This window comes from Eurosta solidaginis, chromosome 2 (assembly GCF_040869045.1).
Source record: "Eurosta solidaginis isolate ZX-2024a chromosome 2, ASM4086904v1, whole genome shotgun sequence".
Lineage (NCBI taxonomy): Eukaryota > Metazoa > Arthropoda > Insecta > Diptera > Tephritidae > Eurosta > Eurosta solidaginis.
In genome coordinates this window covers 27,673,082-27,698,201 of record NC_090320.1, presented here as the reverse complement: position 1 = coordinate 27,698,201, position 25,120 = coordinate 27,673,082, and the positions used below count along the sequence as shown (strand labels likewise).

The following is a 25,120-nucleotide window of genomic DNA, read 5'->3' as shown; positions in this document are numbered from 1 at the left end:
ACGAGATGTGGAAACGAAGCGGGCTACATACGCAAACCCAAAGCCAACATTCGCAGAAACGGTGTCACAAGCCCTGATTCAAGAAACAGCGTCGCTTCTGTGTAAGCCAGTTTTCAAAGCACGCCGTGTGGAAGTAGAAAGGCCAGAGTGGGTAGACGCAATATTGGAGGCGCTGAAAGGATCGCAAAAGCGGAGTGAAAAAGTTATCAAATGCTTCAAATGCGGGAACTCCGGTCACATTGGACGTCATTGCGATCTTGGCCTTAATAGTTCCAACAATGTGGGTGGGCGTAAACGAAAAGCTGGAGGAGATGAGCAAAAGCGAGTAAGAGGTAGAGAGCTAGATCCGGCTATTGAATGCCCTGTGATATCTGTGTCGCAAATTGGTAGAAAATCGAACAGTCTTACCGTCAGAGGGAATGTGGATGGCAACGAACGAATACTGACTGTAGATACGGGCGCATCTCATTCCTTGATCCGATCTGACTTGGTCAACAGGAGAGTAAAACCGTTACCTGGAGCAAAGTTGCGTACGGTCACTGGCGAGTATAACCAAGTTCAGGGAGAAGTGATATGTGAAGTATTGATTGGGAAGGTCATGGTTCTACACAAATTTGTTGTGGCGGAGATTGTTGATGAAGTCATATTGGGAGTGGATTTCTTGGTTGACCATGACATCAAGATCGATATGCAGAGAAGGGTGATGCATTATGAGAACCAAGATGTGCCACTTAACTTCAGTTTGGAAAAAGGGTTCAGCAGTAAGCGAGTGCTGGTGGAGGAGATTCGACAGAGACCACGAAAGTCAAGGAAAGTAGATCGAGCAAAGGTTGATGGGTCGAATGTGCCAAATAAAGCGAAATTAAAAGTACCTGCGAGGAAAAGAACGGCATCAACAAACCCTAATGGACGCACTAAAATGACTGAAAGAATTTTTCAGAAAGAATGCAAGGATGGTTTCAAGCCAGCGCGCACTTTTGTTGGGAAACGTCGGAATGATACTGAGTATGTGAAGCCAATCCGTCAAGAACAAGCTCTACAAAGTAGTTCTTCATTGGCCAAGCAACAGAGTGCGAGAGAACGATCCAGAATAATGAGTAGTAAGATGGAACACAGGTACGACAGGGAAAATAATTCGGAAGGTTTCCGGAATGGAGATTTGGTACTGTTAAACAACCCTCACCGGCGGAAAGGTGTTCCAGCCCAATTTCGGTGCAGTTGGGAAGGCCCGTACAAAGTTGTGAAGAAGATCAGTGATACCATCTACCGCATACAAACCACTGGGAAACCACGGATTAGAAGGGTGGTACATTTGGAGATGCTAGCGGCGTTTAGATTGGGAGATTTGTCTGATCGGGACGATCAGACTTAGGTGGAGGGCAGTGTTACGAATATTAGCAAAACTAAGGAGTGCTGCCAGCTCTAAGCCGATCTAAGCAGTGACGTGAATGCACATCAATAATTCAATCATTATGTATCTACATAAACGAATCAATAATTGCGTCTACACATATGTACACATTCCGACGAGCAACATTTACATACAAGGCAGCGAGAGATGAGATGTCACACACCGATGAATTTACTTATACGCTTATGTGTGTGCGGGAGACTGTAAACTACAAACACATGCATATACCTTATCTGAGTTGTCACAAGAGAGAGCAATAATTTGTGCACGTAGTTGTGGCTGGCGATTTTGTAGCCGAAACAACTAGTAACTTCTGGAAATCGAAGAGCCTAGAAGTATGCAGCGTAAACTATAAAAGCGATGCAGGCGAGTAAGAAGAATTCAGTTTGATTTGAATTGTCCAGCAGCTACGAGTAAGACGATATCTAGCGAGCAATAGCACTATTATTTTGAAAGTCAGTTTCCTTTAAGATATCAGTTTGGTTATTAAGCTATTCGTTGCACAGTTTGAGTGTTATTGTGAAGCATTTTAATAAAGGCCATTTTTTTCCATTATTCAATATTGGAGTTATTTATTCAACAGTTTAGCGATACGAACCTAGCAAAAGAGGGTTGCAAATAAGAGGATTTGCAAGTAGATTCGTTACAATATGATAGAAAACAAAAGCTTTTCATGCAAGGAAACTTTCCTCAGATCATTAGAAAATACAATGCTCACATGGGCAAGGTCGATCTGATGGACAGTCTTATCGGTCGTTATCATATTCAGACTAAAACCGAAATATTATGACTAAGATTTGTTATCACTTTGTGGACATGGCAGCAACAAATGCTTATGTTTTGTATAATCGTATGCGCTCTGAGAAAGCAAACGATTTGAGCAATATGTCCGAAGGAAAAAACCAATACAATCATCCGCAATTCCGTGAGGAAATAGCTGCTGGTCTTGTCGTTTTCAAAGAAAAGCGGACAGTTAGTAGATAGACATCGGGGCAAAGTATTGATCGCTCACTATCTGAACAGGCTGGGCTCTCAATGGTAGGAAAAGGGCTCTTCATCTTCTCGATAATGCGCGATTTGACGGCCATGATCCTAAAGTGGATGGATATAAACGGGAAAAACGCTACAAACATTGCAAACAGTCGGATAACCAGCCATTTGTTCCAAATGTAATCTGCATTTATATTGCAAACCGACATAAACTGTTTTTGGGACTACGATCACAAAAATAAATAAATTTTAAGATGAGACCAGTCGTGCTCATCCCCCATTATATTTCAAAATGAATTAAAAATATCTATGTTGTGTTAATTTTCGTTGTTAAGGCCAAGCTTTAGTGCATTATTACTTTAGTTTTAAATTTTGAAGAAGGAATAACTGAAACTATAGCACCTGTATCAATTAAAAAATTTAATTTAATGAATTTATCAAATATGAATAGACGGTGGGACGATTGATTATTAACTCCATTATTATCCACAGTCATAACGGATTTGTTTAGTTTAAAGAATTTGATTTTGAATTTAGATTATTTTTATTTACATTGAAATTACAGGGTTTAATACATTTGTAAGCATTATGTTTAAATTTTCGATGATACCAACATATATTATTATCATTATTAAAACTTCTAGATCTAGAAAAATTTCTGAATTTAGATTGATTTCTTTCTCTAGATCTAGATCGAATTTTTAATTCATTGATATCGGTAGTAATTTGATTTAAATTTTGAAAAATTGTAGTAGTTAAATCAGTTAAATTTTTTAGACATTGTGTAAGAACATTGTTTTCAATACTAGCTATTGAAAAAAATTTTAGAAGAATGTGGTTTATTAATTAAATCAAAAAGTTTATCTGCAAGTGAAATTATATCAGTAATATTTTTAATATTACTTGAAGTTAAATGTATTTGAATATCTTGTGGTAATTTTCTGATCCATAATTTGAAAAGTAATTAAAAAATAAAAAATAAATGTAAGGCGCGATAACCTCCGAAGAGATCTAAGGCCGAGCTTCTCTTCCAATTTGCGTCGTGCTCCTCTTGATTTTTCCCTACAAATTGGCCGGACGGGACCTACATGTTTTATGCCGACTCCGAACGGCATCTGCAAGGCAGATGAGTTTTCACTGAGAGCTTTTCATGGCAGAAATACAATCGGAGCGCTTGCCAGACACTGCCGAGGGGCGACCCCGCATAGAAAAATTTTCTTCTAATTGAAAAATCTTATTTCTAAAATTTTGATGTTGCTTTGCCCGGGAGTTGAACCCAGGGCATACGGTGTGATAGGCGGAGCACGCTACCATCACACCACGGTGGAAAAGTAATTCCTGACTAAAAATAGATGATGAACTTGTTAGTGATTTCATATATCTAAAAAGTTCAGATGGAGATCGATCTCCCAATTAAGTATTTGAAAATAATTTCTTCACTTAGAGAAAATCTTTCACAAAGAATTTTTTTAATTGTATCATATTTATTAATAGAGGGGGGAGGATTGATAACATCAACAATTTTGGATATTGTTTCTTGTTGAAGTGAAATAAGAACATTTTGAAATTTGATATTGTAACGAATTTGCTGCAAATCCTCTTATTTGCAATCCTCTGCTAAGTTCGAATCACTAAACTGTTGAATAAATAACTCCAATTTTGAATAATGGAAAAATGGCCTTTATTAAAGTACTTCACAATAACACTTATACTTTGCTACTCGCTGGCTTAATAACCAAAATGATTCATAACTCAAATGAAACTCTACTATTGGCCGCCAGATCGCGTGCTTAATCACTAACTGATTGATAGCTCAACTCAAACTGAATTACAGCGCCTCTACATCTGTTGCCTTTTATACCCTTTGGTTTCCTCGTTCGCATTTTTCCAGAATCTACTAGCATTGTCCATGAGCTCTCAAACTTCTCAGCTATATGCATGTGTTTGCGCACTGACTCTCCGCTGCTCGTATTCGTACATGGTACATATGTGTAGACGCAATTATTTATTCGTTTATGTAGATACATAAAGATTGAATTATTGATGTGAATGTTTGTAGTTTACAGTCTCTCGCGCGTACATAGGAGTATAAGTAAATGCATCTGTGTGTGACATCTCTCGGCTGCCTTATATATGTGTATACATGATTTGATTATTGACGTAAATATCGCTTAGCATGGCCTTAGTGATGGTATAGCTTAGTGATGCTAATATCCGTGACAATATTATCATCAATAATGTTATTTATTTCAAATTGTCCTTCAATAAGTAAAAACCATGTTTCAGGACAATCTGACCAAAATTGAGGTAATTTAAGGGATTTATTTGAATGGAATCTAAAGTTATCTCCTTGTGTAGAATTGTCTGAATGTGTGTCTGGAGTAGTATTAATGTTTGTATTTTGTGTTTGATTTAAAGACATTGCGTTATTCGAGTTATTATTTAATTTCTCTGAAGATGTAAAAGAACGAGTTTTAATTGGTGAACGTAAAACCATTAAAATATAAAAATGCAATTGTTCCCTGGAAAGGAAGTTAACAAGAGAAAAACTAATACTTAACGTGAAGTAAAGTTAAAAACAAAACAAAACAAAAAAATAATAAAATTTTATAATAAATTAAAATAATTTGTTTATAAATAAACATAAATATATATATATATATATAAATTTAATATTATTTAATTTTGATTAAAAATTTTTATTCATATAACAATATATATTTATATTCGTACTTACATACAGTGATATTTATAAATTATTTATATTTAAATTGTTGATTGTTGGTATTGCAATGACTTTCATTTATAAAATTTTCATTGTAATTTTCGTATGAGATCATCCGCATTTAGATCAAAATTAGACGTCGATATTATGCGTAATTAATTAATAAAAACAAAAGGAAGCATACGTTGTAACAGCAATAAAAATATTAAACAAACGAATAAAAGAGTCGTTTATAGGTAGGAAGTACTTGAGAGTGACGTAATATTACTTGAAGATGAGACCTTTGAAACTGTTTAATATGTATTAACTCTTATTTGTGCAGTAAATCAGGATAGGTTAGTTTGTTCCCATGTATAGATGAATTAATTTTGGCAAATATTTTTCAAATGGACTATACACTTTAATTTTCATTTGTTTCAATTGTAAGATAATTGATTTAATATTTATTTAATTAAATTATTTAGGACCGGTGATTTCTGCTTCTCATAACTGAACTAACTTAAACAGCATATTGTATTAAATGTTGTAAATAACAATATATTTAATTGTTAGATAAAAAGTTTAAAACGGCTGGTTAGTTTTGTTTTGTTGTAACGAATGAGTTGCTTGGACGTCGATTTTTTTACATTGTACACTATTTTGCTTGGTATTTTATATATTCACTTTTGTCCACCATTGGTACATGTTCATTAGTTACGTACTATATTAAAAGGTTCGAAGATCGTCATTTATAGTTTATAGGGTATTTAAATATGACGAACAGCGAGCAATCAACTTGTAGTATAAGATGGATGCATTGTTATTGCACACATGTTTTAAATATATTAATGAAAATACGCAGTACACTAAAAGGTTCGAGGATAGTTTTTATCAGGGATGCACCTTAACGTTAAGCTAATCGTTTATCAAAAAATTTCCACCGTTTCCGTTGAAACACTTCGAAATATTATCGGTAAAGAAATTATCAAGATAAATTGTATCTCGTTTTTAACCGAAACGAAAAGCTTTCGTTAACGTTAAAAACGTTAACAAAAACGTGATACTTTATGTTTGAATTGTGCTGGCAATGCTATAGCCATGGTGAAGCCGTAAGGTGGTAACAATGAGCGCACATACACACACAAACTCCATATAATTTGTTTGTGTAATTCGTTAGTGGTAATGTCAAAAACACTGAGAAATGTTCGTACTGTCAAAATTCATGAGAAAAGTTGCAATCAGCTTGGCTAATGCTTTCACCTTTAATGACTCCGCCATCAATCAGCTTTGCCAGCATAGTTTGAAATTAATAATCAACATAAACGATTTGATTCCGTTTTGATACGGCAGAAAACGAAACGAAATCATTTCGTTAATTTGACGTTCTTAACGTTAATAAACGAAACGAAATGACTTTGTTTCGTTTATTAACGTTAATTATCGTAACGAAATGATATCGGTTCGTTGGTTAAGCATGCCTGGTTTTTATACAATTCCTTTGGTTCGATGGAAGGATCACCATATATAGCTAGTATTTAAAATAAACTATTTTAATATAAATATTTTTATTTAATTATTTAAAAATCAGTTTGTTTAACAAAATTTTATAAACTCCAAAATTTTCTTATTTTGATAACTTCAAAAATTTTCATTTAAAAAAATGTAACTTAATTATTTTAAAAGAATTGAAAAATCACAAGTAAGAAACGAGTAAAAGTATTAATATAAATAAAATAAACAACTTAATAAAGACCCTACACCGACCATCTCGGTCACGGTTTATTATGACCCATGCGACCTTCTAGGCCATACCGCCCTCTCACCCCCTAGATCCATGAAGAGTTCTGGGTTGCCAGAGCCTCGGCTCTAATGAAACAGGATTCGCCACGGATATGTGAGGTTGACAATTAGGGTTGGAGAAGCTATGTTTTACGCTGGCAACCTGAAAGGGCTCCGCTACAGAAACCCCTTGAATCCGATATTTTAGTCGCCCTTGCGACAGGCATACCTACCACGGGTATATTTTAACCCCCTAACCCGCTGAGGTGCCCATGTTGGCTGGTTTCCCAGGCTTTAGTAGCGGTACCACCCTGGCCATTTTCCATTCTTCGAAAACATGCGCTAGATATTTTAGTCCTTCTTTGCCATGGGTATGCCATGTGGGCCTACTGATTTAGATGTTTTAGTATGAACGATGGCATCTTGAACCTCTTTGAAGGTAGCTTTGTCAACCATAGAATGCATTACATACTGTCGGAAGAAAGCGCTCGCACACTTTTCGCATCCGACAGCACTTTATCGCCAAAGGCGATTGACTGTGTACGCCGCTTCTTCCATTTGGTCCGCGATCATCTCACCTCTGCTGCCCGCCTGTAGATCAGGATGCCACAGATCGTGGTGAACATTGAAATCGTTAGAGTAATGCGATTTTCACCAGTGAGTAGTGCGCTGATGTCAGAGCAGTATCCACTGAAACAGCAGGTGACAGGAGGGATGTAGATGTTGATAAGCAGAGCAGCCAAGAGCACCACGTGGCAAGTAACCATCCCTTACACGTGAAACACTGTCAAGTGTGTGCCCGTCATAAAAAGATCCGGCATACGTAACAAATCCACATCTCTGGACCCGGATCAGGCCTCTGATTGGGTTCAATATCTTCCCGAAGCAGGAGAATATGGCGCAACATCGTTGCAAGGATCCGCTGGGAGGATGGAAATTTGTGAAAGGGACGCAAGAATAAATGGAATTACAGCCCTTGATCGAGAAAATTCCTTTACATAAGGCCGGCTGCCTTGGGAAGCGATATATTAGCGGTCGACCGCTATTCTAAACTGTTATCAACTTTCGGTTTCAGGTTTCTGACCCTGTGACCAAAAGACGATAATTGGAAGTACAGTTTTACCGGTTGCTGATGTAAATATTGGGCTACCACAAGGTTCAGTATTAGCACCGCTATTTTTATAAGCTTTTATTTACTTTCACTTTTGTTGTCTGTAATGGAATCTTGCAAGTTAAATTTGATACACTTCCCGGTGTCCGATTGAGCTGAAATTTTGCACACATGTATAACTCCGATGACAATGCAATATTACTTTGTTAGAATTCGATAAATTAATCGATAACACAGTTATCGGTAAAGATTTGTATTTACTTTGGCATAACAGCCTAAGTCCCATACAAACACGCCGGTACCTATCCGTGGATTGTGATATTTGGACGTGGTGAATCACGTGTCACGCGTGGTGAATCTCATCGCTTGCGAAAAGCGGAGACACAACCCTCTGTTGTATTTCTGTGTATAACCAACATAGCTGAATTTTTAAGGCTGTTTAACCCTGTAATCTTTTCTGTAATTTATTTTGCTTTTGGAAAAATTACCTATTTGAAAAAAGCTGGCTGAAAAATATTGGCATAACAGCTTAAGTTAAATCAAGAATGGAAAATCTTTGGAAAATTTGAGCAGATGTGGCAATTTCGCGCGTCCGTTGAACGAAATATTGACAATCTGCTGATCATCGCTAAGAAATTAGCGACATTCCATCAACTAAGCAGCACTTTAGCAATACTACTGTTATTATTTGGCCGCTCAAACACACAAATATTAATTGTGCATTAAATCTAAAATATACAAATACACCATAATAATTTACACGGCCAAAGCCATAATAATTCACACGGGTCATCAATTCTTTCTCTGATTCAAAATCTGAACTACCAGCGCTACCGTCAACAGCTCAGTGTCATCACTGCCAGTAGCGCCAATAACACCAAACTCGTGCCTGACACACAAAAGTCGTTTCACTCAATAGCGCAAGTAAAATGTACTACGCACTCACTACTAAGAAGCGTCAAAAATTCGCTTGGAGTAATTTCGTCAATGAGCTACCATTGAGCTGGCACCGCATTGGCGCTGGCGCCATGCAATTTACATCACTAAAATTGCGCGAATGCCCAGGCTCATGACTTCAATACTTATATTTACAATGCTTTAAACTTTAAATACACCTCTGAAGTTGCTGCGCATAAAATGTGTACTAATAAATTCCAATACGCATTATACGCAGATGTAACTGATATATGTGTTTTTGTTTCACCCCCTATACTTATATTTAAAGCTTTTATAAGAACAAGCTTCTATTACTTGTTAATAAAACGAACTAAAAAGTAAAAAATAAAATTAAAGAAAAAAAAACTTTTTTAAAAATAAGCTTTTATTATTTTGGTTAATAAAATTAACTAAAAAGTAAACAATAAATTGACTCTAAAGAAATATAACACTTTATAAGTTCATTGTAAGCTTAAACGATAATTAGGCTTTTTCGTCTGCGACAAAAAAATTCTATATTGTACATAATTATATATTTTTAACATTAAAACTTTACACCTAAATTATTTAATCTTACAGTTTATATCACAGTCCTAATTGTTCTAATAAAAGCGTGTTACATTGCGATAGCAAGAAAAGGAGATCCTAAATGTTCTTAATTATACCACCAAAATTTAACACGTTTTTTATTAGAACAATTAGGACTGTGATATAAACTGTAAGATTTAATAATTTAGGTGTAAAGTTTTAATGTTAAAAATATATAATTATGTACAATATAGAATTTTTTTGTCGCAGACGAAAAAGCCTAATTATCGTTTAAGCTTACAATGAACTTATAAAGTGTTATATTTCTTTAGAGTCAATTTATTGTTTACTTTTTAGTTAATTTTATTAACCAAAATAATAAAAGCTTATTTTTAAAAAAGTTTTTTTTTCTTTAATTTTATTTACAATATACATTAACGATATTAAAGAATGCTTGAAAAATTGCAATATTCGACTATTTTCGGATGATGCATTGATAACCATCAGTGAAAGAAATGCGGGCTTTGCGGTATCGAAAATGCAAGAAGACTCCCTTTATAAATGGCTATGCCATAGAAAGTTGAAAGTGAATGTGGATAAAACCAAATGTATGATATTTTGCAAAAATCAAAGCATTATGGGTGCCAATAACCCAAGCAATATTACTCTGAAGATAAGAAACGTTGAAATTCAGCAAGTAGACAAGATCAAATACCTAGGAGTCTTGATCGACAAAAACCTTAGATTTGGAGAACACATAAGTTATTTAGAACACAAAATTGCAAAAAAATTGGTTTTATTTACAGAACTTGTAAATATATTAGTCAACGACACAAAATATTAGTGTATCGATCAATTATTGAACCGCACTTTATTTATTGTCTAACAATCCTGCTATTAGCAAATTTCACACAAATAAAAAAACTGCAGATACAACAAAACAAGGCAATGCGATTAATTTTAAAATGTCCGCTTAGAACACCAAAAACTAAAATGCTAAATATGTTAAACTGACTCAGTGTAAAACAGTCGATATATTATTTTACATTGAAATTTATACATCATATGAAATTAGGAATAACACCGACTTATCTGAACGGGAGAATATATTTTAATCATGAAATACATAACTATGGAACTAGAAGCAGCGGAAATATAACACTGCCTAGAGTAAGAACGGAGTTCGCGAAAAAGACTTTAGAATATATAGGTTATAAAATGTACAATGAATTACCAAATGCGATAAAAGACTGTGCAAATATTAATAAGTTTAAAGCAAACTTATTTTTATACTGTAAGTCATTAAGCATGTAATGTAAAAAATGTATTTATATATATTGTCACGAATATTAGCAAAACTAAGGAGTGCTGCCGTCTCTAAGCCGATGCTAAGCAGTGACGTGAATGCACCTCAATAATTCAATCATTATGTATCTACATAAACGAAACAATAACTGCGTCTACATATATGTACCATGTACGTATACGAGCAGCGGAGAGTCAATGCACTAACACATGCATATATCTGAGATACTCCTCCTATAAGTATGCAATGAGAAAAACTATAAAATTGTGCAATTTTAGTTACAGCTGAGAAGTTTGAGAGCTACTGGACTAGTAGATTCTGGAAGCGCCTAGAAAATGTATAAAATTGTGCAATTTTAGTTATAGCTGAGAAGTTTGAGAGCTCATGGACAATGCTAGTAGATTCTAGAAAATGCGAACGAGGAAACCAAAGAGTATAAAAGGCGACAGATGTAGAGGCGCTGTAATTCAGTTTGATTTGAGCTGTCAAGCAGTTTCGATTAAGCGCTATCTAGCGAGCTATAGCAGTATTATTTTGAATAGTAGAGTTTCATTTAAGCTATCAGTTTGGTTATTAAGCTATTCGTTGCACAGTTTGAGTGTTATAGTGAAGTACTTTAATAAAGGCCATTTTTCCATTATTCAATATTGAAGTTATTTATTCAAAAGTTTAGCGATACGAACCTAGCAAAAGGGCAAATAAGAGGATTTGCAAGCAAATTCGTTACAATTGGTGTCAGAAGAGGAATTGTTGAATAAATTCCAGAGGACAACAAGGACATGGCAAAGTTCAGTGAATTGAAGATCCAGCAACTAAAGAAGGAGTTGGAGAGCCGTGGATTGAATACAAGCGGCGTTAAACTTAACTTCAGGCACGGCTACCAGAGACAATGGAAGCAGAAGGAATTGATGTGGAAGAGTATGACTTTCATCTTGATGGCGAGGAAATAACAAAAATGGAAGAAACACCGCAGACAATGGCGAACACAGACCTGAACATGATATTGGCTGCAATATCGGCACAAATGTCCGAAATGTCATCACAAATATCTACCAATATGTCATCACAATTGGAATCACAGGAGGCACGCATTTCAGAAATGTCGACACAGATAACATCCAAGATGGAAACTCAACTGGAAGAACAGAAGACATATATGGCATTCCAACTGGAAGAGCAGAAGACATATATGGCATCTCAACTGGAATCACAGGAGGCACGAATTTCAGAAATGACTTCGCAAGTGTCATCTCAACTGGAAGACCAAAAGACATATATGGCATCTCAATTGGAAGCGCAAGAGGCACGTATATCTGAAATGTCGGCAGAAATTTTGGAACAGGTATCATCAAAACTGGAAGCGCAGGATGCAAAAATGGCTAAATTTCAGGCAGAAGTAGATGATTTAAAAGGTCGTATGGAGCAGTTACAACTAAATCGCCCATCTGTTTCAGCGAGTAGTCCAAAGGTAAAGACACCATCCTTTGACGGTTCTGTTCCTTTTCAGGTCTTTAAGCTACAGTTTGAGAAGACCGCAGCAGTGAACCAATGGAATTCTGAAGATAAAGTTGCAGCTCTGTTCGTGGCACTGAAAGGGCCTGCCGCGGAAATCTTACAGACCATCTCAGAGTACGAGCGGAACCACTACGAAACATTGATGAGCGCTTTAGAGAGACGTTACGGAAGCGAGCATAGGAAACAGATATTCCAAATTGAGTTGCAAAACCGCTACCAAAAAGCAAATGAGACATTGCAGGAGTTTGCTTCAGATATTGAAAGATTGGCTCATCTTGCAAATGCGGACACACTCGTGGAATACACTGAAAGGGTAAAAATCCAGCGCTTCATAAATGGCATACGAGATGTGGAAACGAAGCGGGCTACATATGCGAATCCAAAACTAACGTTTGCTGAAACGGTATCGCATGCACTGACTCAGGAAACAGCCTCACTTTTGAGTAGGCCAGCGTACAAAGCTCATCGCGTGGAAGTGGAAAAGCCAGACTGGGTAGACGCAATTTTGGAAGCAGAAGAATAATGATGCAGTCAAATGCTTTACGTGTGGAAAGCCAGGGCATATTGCGCGTTATTGCAACACCAACCCTAACCGTTCCAACAATGTGGGTGGTCGTAAACGCAGAGCAGAAGGAGATGAGCAAATCTCCAAGACAAATCAATCGTTAAACTAAAGCGAGTCAGCAGCAAGGGGCGACAGCTGACTCCCTCAATGGAATGCCCCATAATCTCTATCTCACAAATTGGAAGAAGGTCGAGCAATCTTACTGTCGGAGGACATGTGGATGGAAAGGAACGTTTACTGACTGTAGATACGGGTGCATCTCATTCCATTATTCGAGCGGATTTAGTCAACAAGAAGATAAGACCATTGCATGGAGCAATATTGCGTACAGCCACTGGAGAAGATATCCAGGTAATTGGAGAAGTAGAATGTGAAGTAGCAATTGGGAACGTCACGGTACTACACAATTTTATAGTGGCAGGTATTGTTGATGAAATCATAATTGGAGTGGACTTCTTAATCAACCAAGGCATCAAAATCGATATACAAAGCAAGACGATGCGATATAAGAACATGGATGTGCCACTTAGTTTCGGCTACGAGAGAGGCTACAGCAGTAAACGAGTGCTGGTGGAAGAGAGTCAGCAAATACCACCATAATCAGAAGCAGTCATCTGGGCAAAGGTTGATGGAGATTGTGGGACAAACAAATTGTGGGTTGTCGAAGCAGCAAATAAATCGGCACTGAACATACTTGTAGGAAAAACCCTGGCTATGACAAAACAAGACGGACGTATTCCGGTAAGAGTACTCAATGAGTTCAAGTCACCAATCAATTTGACCAAAGGATCTATTTTGGGAAGATGCCAACAGGCCGAAGTAGTTATTGACTGTGAACAGCTCCAGGAACACGTTTTATCTAGTAATACTGATCTTTCAAATGATATCACGGCATGGACGCATGGGCTAGAGGAAGCCTATCAGAGTAAGGCAAAACAACTGCTCATAAAATACGCGAACATATTTGACCAGGATGGTTCCAAACCAGGCCGCACCAATGTTGTGAAACATCAAATTGACACTGGAGATGCGAGGCCAATCCGTCAAGCTCCACATAGTGTTCCACTGGCGAAGCGGGAAGTTGTGAGTCAAATCATACAAGAAATGAGTGACAGCGGCGTCATCGAACCATCAGCTAGTCCATGGAGCTCACCGGTAGTACTTGTAAAGAAGAAGGATGGAAAAATGAGGTTTTGCGTGGACTACCGGAAGTTGAATGACGTTACGAAAAAGGATAGCTACCCGTTGCCAAGAATTGGGCTCGCTATCTGGTACGAAATGGTTTTCCACACTGGACTTGAAAAGCGGCTACTGGCAAGTTGAGGTGAAGGAGGAAGATAAAGAGAAAACAGCCTTCAGTGTCGGTGATGGTCTTTGGCAATTTACAGTGATGCCTTTTGGACTTTGTAATGCACCAGCTACTTTTGAGAGACTCATGGGCCAGGTACTGAAAGGACTACGTTGGAAAACATGCTTGGTGTACCTGGACGACATCGTCGTATTGGGCAAGAGTTTTGATGAACATCTTAAGAACATGGAGGAAGTTTTCCAGAAAATAGCTGGCGCTGGTCTGAAGTTAAGTCCCAAAAAGTGTACGCTGTTTAAAAAGGAAGTAAATTATTTGGGCCACAAGGTAACGACAGAAGGTGTCTGTACAGCGAATGAAAAGATAGAGGCAGTAAAAGATTGGCCAAGACCACAGAATCTGCATGAATTGAGAAGTTTCCTTGGGCTGTGCACATATTACCGCCGATTTGTACCAAATTTTGCCAGCGTAGCCCATAGTCTTCACGAGCTAACAAGAAAAAATAAAGCTTTTGAATGGAAGAAGGAGCAAGAAGTAGCTTTCCAAACATTGAAAGAGCGGTTGTGCACTGCCCCAATGTTGGCATACCCGACTCCAGGAGCAACGTTTATTCTAGATACAGATGCGAGCGGATATGCTATAGGAGGCGTTTTATCACAACTGGTCGATGGACAAGAGAAGGTAGTTGCATATTACAGCCGTTCAATTGGAAAGCCAGAGAGGAACTATTGCGTTACACGGAGAGAGCTGTTGGCATTGGTAGAGTGCATTAAACATTTTCACAAATACCTCTACGGCCAGCGATTCCGTGTCAGGACAGATCACGCAGCGTTGAAATGGCTTCTGCAGTTCCGTAATCCGGAAGGACAATTGGCACGGTGGATCGAGCGACTACAAAGCTGTGACTTTTCCATTGAGCATCGAAAAGGTAGTACCCATGGAAATGCTGATGCAATGTCACGAAGACCATGTAGTCTGGAATGCAAGCACTGCTCAAAGGCCGAGGCTAAGGAAGACATTATAGATGTCCGGCTAATGACTATAACGTGTACGGATGAATGGGACAAGGAACAACTAAGAAAGTGTCAGCTAGAAGATACAGATCTGTCACATGTTATGCAAGGGCTCGAACGAAACGAAAGACCAAGCAGAGAGGAGATGTCAGCAGAGAGTCCCATGGCGAAGTCATATTGGGCACAGTGGAACAGTTTATAATTGATATCCGGTTGCTTGCATCGAGTATGGGAGAGTGAGGATGGTCAATGCAAGAAGAAACTGATAGTTGTTCCCAGGAAGAGGATTCCTGACGTGCTCAGCGAGCTGCACAATGGTCCAAGTGGAGGTCATCTTGGAATCACGAAGACACTCGAGAAAATTAAGCAGAGATTCTATTGGGTTGGTTGCCGTCAGTCGGTCACCGAGTGGATTGCCAACTGCGAGGTATGCAACAGAGCGAAAGGGCCCAAAACCCGAAGTCATGGCCAGATGAAGCAGTATATTTCAGGTGCACCATTTGAAAGGATCGCCATGGATGTCGCAGGTCCATTTCTTACTAGCAACCGCGGAAACAAATACGTACTGGTGGTTATGGATTATTTCAGTAAATGGCCAGAGGTATACCCAATCCCAAACCAAGAAGCAGACACAGTAGCAGAAGTGGTTAAAAACGAATGGGTTGCAAGGTATGGTGTACCAATGGAGTTACATTCTGACCAAGGCAGGAATTTTGAATCAGCTGTGTTCCAAGAAATGTGCAAGAAGTTGGGCATTCGAAAAACACGGACAACTGCATTGCATCCTCAGTCCGATGGTATGGTGGAACGCTTCAATAGAACATTGGAGGAGCATTTAAGGAAAGTAGTAGACAAGTACCATAAGGACTGGGATACACACATATCATTATTCTTGATGGCCTACCGATCGGCAGTACATGACACAACGGGCCAAACTCCCGCAAAGGTAATTTTTGGCATTGACCTTCGACTGCCAGCTGATTTGAAGTACGGGATAGATGCCGATGCGGAGAGGAATGTCAAGAAATCTACTGGTGTCTTGGAAGAAGAGCTGAGAGATATACACGATCTGGTAAGGCAACGAGCAAAGATTATGAGTGACAAGATGAAAGCGAGGTACGATAAAGCAATTAATTCGGAAGGGTTTCAGGAAGATTTGGTGCTGCTATACAACCCACAACGAAAAAAAGGTTTGTCCCCGAAATTGCAGTGTAACTGGGAAGGCCCATACAAAGTGTAAAAAGGATCAACGATGTAGTGTACCGCATACAAACCATTGGCAAACCACGAACCAAAATGAAAGTGGTTCATTTGGAGAGGCTAGCAGCGGTTAAATCGAGAGATTTGTCTAATCGGGACGATCAGACTTAGGTGGAGGGCAGTGTCACGAATATTAGCAAAACTAAGGAGTGCTGCCGTCTCTAAGCCGATGCTAAGCAGTGACGTGAATGCACATCAATAATTCAATCATTATGTATCTACATAAACGAAACAATAACTGCGTCTACATATATGTACCATGTACGTATAAGAGCAGCGGAGAGTCAATGCACTAACACATGCATATATCTGAGATACTCCTATAAGTATGCAATGAGAAAAACTATAAAATTGTGCAATTGTAGTTAAAGCTGAGAAGTTTGAGAGCTACTGGACTAGTAGATTCTGGAAGCGCCTAGAAGATGTATAAAATTGTGCAATTTTAGTTATAGCTGAGAAGTTTGAGAGCTCATGGACAATGCTAGTAGATTCTAGAAAATGCGAACGAGGAAACCAAAGAGTATAAAAGGCGACAGATGTAGAGGCGCTGTAATTCAGTTTGATTTGAGCTGTCAAGCAGTTTCGATTAAGCGCTATCTAGCGAGCTATAGCAGTATTATTTTGAATAGTAGAGTTTCATTTAAGCTATCAGTTTGGTTATTAAGCTATTCGTTGCGCAGTTTGAGTGTTATTGTGAAGTACTTTAATAAAGGCCATTTTTCCATTATTCAGTATTGGAGTTATTAATTCAACAGTTTAGCGATACGAACCTAGCAAAAGGGCAAATAAGAGGATTTGCAAGCAAATTCGTTACAATATATATATTTTTTTTTACCTTGAACTAGGTCTTAAAGACCGTAAATAAATAAATTATTATAAAAAGCGTCTTTGGGAAGCGTAATAAACCCCCGCGGGTTAAGGGGCTTAAGACTATCCCGCGGTAGGCATGCGTGTGTTGTTGTTGTTGTAGCGATAAGGTTGCTCCCCGAAGGCTTTGGGGAGTGCTATCGATGTAATGGTCCTTTGCCGGATACAAATCCGGTACGCTACGGTACCACAGCACCATTAGGTGCTAGCCCGACAATCTCGCGAACGATTTATGTGGCCACATTAAACCTTCAGGCCATCACCTCCCTCTCCACCCTCAAGTTCCATAAGGAGCTTGGGGTCGCCAGAGCCTCGTCTGTTAGTCAAACAGAATTCGCCGCGGCTAGGTGAGGTTGACAATTAAGTTTGGAGAAGCTATGTATTGCGCTGGCAACCTGAAGGGTTGCGCTACACAGCCCCTTGAATCTGGTATTTTAGTCGCCTCTTACGACAGGCATACCTACCGCGGGAATATTCTGACCCCCCAACCCGCTGGGGTAGGCATGCCTGCCTTAAAAGGCGGCTCGAAACCACAGACCTACAAACAGCTCCCGAGATGGTTGGGATAGAAATTTAATGGTTCTAATTTCCGGAACGTACCGGATCAATATCCGACAAAAGAACATCGTCATCGATAATACTTCCCAAAACCTGCGAGGAGTGTTTCTGTCACTACAAGTTGTGAGCTAATATACTTAAGACCGCCGGTCACTTTAAAAACAGTTCTAACTAGGAAATATGTATGAATGTACTATTAAGGATATTAGCAACTGTGAACTCTACTTACGATTTTGTAGAGTGAACTATGGATGGATTATAAAAGCGTGGATGCGCTCAATTATGCGCACAATTAATATCCGTATAAATAAAACTTTCGTGTTTCACAATTTAATATTAGGTTTTATTTGGTTTCCAATATTTTTGATTTACAACGTTTCACCAATATAGTTTTTGTAAGTTCAACTTACTTTCTCAGCTGCCAAATTATAATGGCCGAGCCACTCACACGCCGGGTTGCATTCGCCAGTGCGAGCGTGTTCGGTCAACTAGTACATACATCAGCTGATGTATGGTTGATGTGGTGAGTTGCTCTTAGGGTGTCGTTACATCACCCTCCTTTGGGAAGAAGAAGTTAGCAAAGTGATCAATTCAGCCCTTTCATGTTGAGTAAGTATACTAGAGGTCTATGGTCTGATTTTACAATGAAATGGGTGCCATAAACGTATGGTCGAAATTGCTTCATTGCAAAGTAAATAGCTAAAAGCTCTAATTCTATAATGGGTTTTTTCTGTTCGGCTTTATTAAATGCTTTAGAAGCGAAACAAATTGGTAAGTCACTACCTTGTTGTTCTTGACTCAAAATAGCGCCACATCTAGTTGTGGAAGCATCAACTGTAATAATGAATTGTTTAGTAAAATCTGGATATTGAAGTAATTTTGGTGAAAGTAACGCTGCTTTCAAAGATAAAAATGCTCTTTCGCACTCAACATCCCATACAAATTCAACTCGTTTTCTGCTTAATCGGTTTAGAGGCGCTGCCAGAGATGCAAAATTAGGTATAAACCGTCTGTAATAGTTTGCAAACGCGACAAATCGTCGTACCGCGTCTTTGTCAGTCGGTTTTGTATACTTTTTAATTGCGTTTATTTTAGAGTCGTCTGGCAGCAAATCTTTGGCTGAACATTTATGACCTAAAAATGTAACTTCTGGTCGTAAAAAGTTGCATTTATTTGGGTTAAGTTTGAGATGAAAAGACCTACAAGTATCAAAAACTTTTGAAAGATTTTTAATGTGGTGCGCTTCACTACAACCTATGACGATAATATCGTCGACGTACAAAAATGCGACATTGGGTGGTATACCCGAAAAAGCTATTGTCATCATTCGTGAGAATGAATTTGGTGCTATATTTAAGCCGAATGGAAGCACTTTCCATCTAAATGCGCCACGGTCAGTGCTGAAAGATGTAATGTCACGAGAGTCAGGATGCAAGGGGATTTGATGAAATCCTGAAAAAAGATCTAATGTGGAGAAATACTTTGCTCTACCGAGATTGTCTAAAATATCGTCAACTCTAGCTAGTGGGAATTTATCAGCAATGAGTTTTTTGTTTACTGCGCGAAAATCTACGCACATACGATAAGCTTTTTGACCATTAGTATCCTTCTTTGGGACTACAATCAAAGGACTATTGTAATTCGAATAACTGGGTTCAATCAAATCATTGTCTAATAATTTATTTACTTGGCGATTTATTTCTTCGCGTTGAGAGTATGGCAATCTATAATTTTTAACATATACCGGTTCGTTGTCTGACAATCTTAGTTTTTGCTCGTAAAAGTTATTTAAAGTCATTTTGTCCGTGTCAAGAGCGAAAATGTCGGCATAATCTATGCAAAGGTCAATTAATTTACTATGAGCATGTTGAGGTATTTGATTTTTTAAAATCGAAATTAGTTTTTTCGTACGTTTGTCTTCTTTTTCTGTCTTGTTAATTGTATAAAATTATAGTTTGCAAGTTTTTCTGTTCGAATGCTGTTACTTTTCACATACTTTATATCATCCGTGTTATTTATGACTTTAATTATTGGGTTACTGGAATTAACAATGTACCTAGCTGTGAAAACACCTTTTTCAATTTCCTGCGAGTCCATGAAAAGTGGTTCGGGTGAATCTCCTAAATCAAAAAGTCTGAATATTTCGCATCTTGGAGGAATGATACAACTGTCGCCTTCGTTGCCGTGTAGGATTGGTATCGCGACTTTTTCATTACCTACCCAAAAGGAAATACTATTTCTTTCATAGTTAATAATGCATTTGTTAATTTTCAGAAAATCTTTACCCAGTATGCCATCGGATGGAATATTAAAGTCTTCATTTACTACATGTAAAGTATGTTTAATAGAAAAGTTAGAAAAATTTAAATTTACTGTAATTTTACCTAAAGTCGAAACTGAATTTGAAGTGACACCGGTAATGTTAATAATGTCTGTTCGTATTTAAGGAAATATTTCTGTCTAAAAATGATATCTTTATTAAAGAAATGTCCGCTTGAGTGTCTACTAGGAAAGAACAAAATTTTTGTGACTCGTTAAGTCGTAATTCAATGAAATCTGAGTAATTTAAATTTAAACAATAGATGGCTTTTGGTGAGGGAAGTTCGCTTACTCGCTTAATTCGTCCTCCCTCAGTATTCGCTCCTGAGGGGCACTGGCGTTTAAAGCGCGAACGTTTGCGTTTCTACCTCTACCGTTGGAAGATCTAGAATTGTAACCTCTATTGTTACCGCTGTTTGTATTTGAATTGGAATTTGGACGTATATTATTATTCAGACCAATTCTAAATATTCTCGCGGATTTTTTTATTCCCGCGGAAAAATTCCTCCAATTCTGTTCTCCTAGGGAGAACAATAATTGGGGAATAGGAATTTCGAATTTTCGAAGTCAGCTGTTTTGTCAATTGAAATTGCATTGCACATTTCTTATTTTGTTTAAAAAATTGAAAAGTTTAATTATTGTTGCAAATTTGTTGGAAATTAAGAAATAAAATATAAACATTGCACAGTATTTATTGCATTTCATGTGGTATTCACTGAAATGAGTAATGAATTGGTGCCACAGCAACATCAACAGCGGAACATAAGAAGAAGACGGCCGCATAACACAAATCTGCCGGAGTTGCCTGCTTTCATTCAGCAAAGCAATTTTCTGGCGGCCAAGTTGAGTTGAATTCGTCCTTCATCATATGCCAAAATCTATTTAAGCCTTATTAAAAAAATCTTTGCGCAATTTCTGGATGGCTGCATCAAATTTGTATACCAAGAGCTCTACCGTTGCTTATGATATACTTTTCAACTTAAAATAAAGAATATTGTGGTTGTAGTTGTATTAGAAGTGAGAATATTGTGGTAGAATATAAATACATCTTTTAGCACAAATTTGTACAAATAAGTGTTCTTTCTTAAAATAACAAATTTCCTTTAACTATTTTGATGCATTCCCTTTAATTTAACAAGTGAAAAAACTCCTATGAAATGGCAGAAAAATCTCCCTCTCCCTCACATTCATAATACCTACTTTTCTCCCATAACCGGTTTCCGCTTTTTCGAACATTGTTCAGAATAGGAGGAAAGGGAGAAGTGAAAAAACTCACAAGGAATTTTTATTTAGAATACGAGGAATGGGAGGGAGAAAACTCGCACGGAATTTTCGTTTAGAATTGGGCTGATTGTTGTTATTTTGGCATCTATTTCTGTTATCATAGCGACATCTCTGATTATTGTTACCGTTATAGTTACTATTATATGAAAATGAACTATTATTTCTATAACCAGGATAGCCGCGGTTTGGGTAAAAACCTCGATAACTACCACGTGAATTTCTGAATGTGTTGTTACCACGTGATCGAAAAGCTAAAACCTGACGTTCAGTTACTTCGTTGTTTTGTTCTACAATTAATTTTGCTACTACGTCTTTCGGATCTGTAAATGCCGTTGAGGCTAAAATGGTTTTTACTAAATTGGATTTTGCATTTACTCGACACACGTTAATAGTTTGTTCGACTGCCATTTAATGAGCTTTCGCTTGAGTGATCCCTTCAATAATAAGAGACCGCTCAAGTGAGTCAGCTAAATCTTCAACTTTTTTGGCAAAATCTGTGTAATTGTTACCGTTAACATGCAACGCTGCAATCCTCCCTGCTACAACTTTCGAGTTGTCTGGTTTGATCCTATTTCGTAGAGCTGTTTTAATTTCATTGACTGAAGTTACTTGTGTTGGTATTGCTTCACGAGCTTTACCCTCTAATTTTGATTTTAAGAACGCTATAAAAGTATCGGTTAAATCTGCAGTAGGGAATTGCTCAAGTAATGCAATTTTGTCTATAAAAGAATTAAGTGCTAGTGGATAACCACTGTAGTTTTCTCTAATAGAATTAGCACATGTGCTAATAAAAATTCTCTTTTCCTCAAGTGTTGCCATGATTTGATCGTTAAGATCTGAAACTGCATTAGAAGGTGAGGCAACGTTTGTACTAATTGGATCGTTAAGATCTGATTCTAAATTAGAAGAAGTTGAAGTTAATTTTTCACTATTTGAATCGTTAAGATTTGAATGTAAATTAGTAGTTAAATTTTTAATGGAAGAATTTTCGAAGCCTGGAAAATCTGTTGACAAAGAAAATCTGTTGACAAAGAAAATCTATTTTCCTGTTTGGTGACTTTATCGGTCGAAGATGAAGTTAAACTTTCGTAGCTTGAGGCTGATTTATCGGAATCGGATTCTGAATCTGAAGTTTTTCCACTTGCTTACCACTTCTAAGGTTGTACATATGAAATTATCAGAATAGCACAGATAATTCAGTTCAAACTATGAAATTAATGAAGTATTTATTTGAATGTCTGAATTTATATTTAAGCTGAAATATTGAGGAAAAAGAAAAAAAAAATTGTAAAATTGAACTGATTTATAGGTGAATAGTCGCTAAAGAAATATTTAACAATTTGTTTGAAGAATTTGTGAAAACTGCATTATACTTGTATAGAAAAATCTTTAAGAAGTAATTGAATTTAAACTTTGCACAAAAGTATATAGGTATTAGTTGGTAAAAATCTCAAAATTGTTGTAACTTGTTCAAAAGATCCATTTATATTGACGCTTTGTTAAAAAAAAGTTGTATATTTTCACGGACGCACCGCTTTATGTAAAAAAAATCTCACTTGGCTTTTCACGGAACCACCGTTTATATATAAAAAAAAATTGTTAATTGGTTTTTAACGGAACCACCGCATATTTCAAAAAAATTTTAATTGGTTTTTAACGGAACCACCGCATATTTCAAAAAAAAAATTTAATTGGTTTTTCGCAAACCACCGTTTATATCAAAAAAATTCAATTGGTTTTTCGCAACCAATTCATCAAATTTATAGCGTACCTGGAGACTGCTTATCTAGTTCACTCAGTCTTATATGATGATATTTTGTTGGAAAATGTACGTATTAAAAAACTGTAGTAGAATGAAAATTTGAAAAATGGAAATTTAGGCATGTGCAACTTTATATAGAAGATTTGTGAAATGCTTGAAATTTTCAAAAAAAAAATGGAAGCTTGAAGGTATGAGAGTTTGTAAAATGAGTTGAGGAGCTTTAAATTAGGAATTTGAAAATATGAAAAATTTGAAGAAATGTAAATTTGTAAAATGCGTTGAAACTTGAGAAAAAATTTAATGTAGAGCTGCAAATGTTGGAATTTATAAAATGGTTCGGAATTTTTAAAATTGTTGAAAACTGAGGTATTTAAATTTAGACGCACGCACTGTTTTAGTAAAAATCCAAGTCTTTTATAAAACGGACGCACCGTTGTTATCAAAAGATGTATTATATTTAATGTGAACGCACCGCACTTATTAAAATTGTAAATTTTTTTATACATATATGTAAAAATCTTAGGAAAAATTGTATTAATACATACATACATACATATATCATATACTTATTTTTCTGCTTCCTGCAGCTATGATGATGGCTGCCGCTAATGTTACTGCTGGCCTTCGCTGCCGACGGTGGTTGCTGCTGCTGGACTTTGCTGTTGATGGTGTTCGTACCTTGATGTTGAAGCTTGAAAATATGCCAATTTACTATATGTTGTAGTCGTATGGACTAAAATTGGAATCCCAAAAAAAATGTTTGGCGGTGTGGATTTGAGGCGTTTAAAATTTGTGAAATTGTGATATTCATATGGGCGTATTGATGCAATTGTGACTTTGTGCTATTCATATGCAATTGTGAAATGGTGTCGCGACTGACTCTCTTTATAACCAAGAAAATCATATGCCACCATTTTGTATTTCCCGTGGCGTGGTTTCGATGTCACGGTCGCCATGTGAACTCTACTTACGATTTTGTAGAGTGAACTTTGGATGGATTATAAAAGCGTGGATGCGCTCAATTATGCGCACAATTAATATCCGTATAAATAAAACTTTCGTATTTCACAATTTAATATTAGGTTTTATTTGGTTTCCAATATTTTTGATTTACAACGTTTCACCAATATAGTTTTTTGTAAGTTCAACTTACTTTCTCAACTGCCAAATTATAATGGCCGAGCCACTCACACGCCGGGTTGCATTCGCCCGTGCGAGCGTGTTCGGTCAACTAGTACATACATCACTGATGTATGGTTGATGTGGTGAGTTGCTCTTAGGGTGTCGTTACACAACACTAAGGGGTACTGTCATCTCTAAGCCGATGCTAAGCAGTGACTGTATGCACAATTCACATCAATAATTCAATCATTATGTCTACACATATGTACGAACACGCAGCGGGGAAGCAACGCACAAACCCATGCAGATATCTTATCTGAGATATGCAGTTATAATTGGGGAAGTGTCGCTCACAAATACACGCGCATGTGAAAGAAGCTATAAAAATTGTGCATATGTAGTTATAGCTGAGAAACTTATAGCAGATAACCAACTAGTAGATTCTAGAACAGAACCGCCAGAAATGTCAACGAGGAAACCAAACACTATAAAAGGCAGCAACAGTAGAAGCGCGACAATCAGTTGGATTTAAGACGCTATCTAGCGAGCAATAGCCGTATTATCAGTTTCATTTAAGCAAGCTATTAGTTGCGAGCTATAAGTGTTATTCCGAAGTACTTTAATAAAGGCCATTTTGCATTATTAAATATTGGAGTTATTTATTCAAGTTTAGTGATTCGGGCGTTAGCAGAAGATTGCAAATAAGAGGATTTATAGTAAATTCGTTACAGTACGTTTAAGTAAACTACATATTTTTGTTGCAGCTTAATAAGCGCCTGTTTTT

General features: G+C 37.2%; 2 protein-coding genes across 2 annotated transcripts in view; both read right to left on the bottom strand.

Moving 5' to 3' along the window:
• LOC137239463 (toll-interacting protein-like) overlaps nucleotides 1-23,935 on the bottom strand; it is a 116,440-nt gene extending 92,505 nt beyond the window's left edge. The window contains exon 1 of the mRNA XM_067764788.1: nucleotides 23,768-23,935. Coding sequence (XP_067620889.1) covers nucleotides 23,768-23,776 — 9 coding nt within the window. The 5' untranslated portion in view covers nucleotides 23,777-23,935. The remainder of the gene's footprint in view (nucleotides 1-23,767) is intronic.
• Ror (Tyrosine-protein kinase transmembrane receptor Ror) overlaps nucleotides 1-25,120 on the bottom strand; it is a 156,061-nt gene that overhangs the window by 129,962 nt on the left and 979 nt on the right. The gene's annotated exons all lie outside the window — the stretch shown is intronic.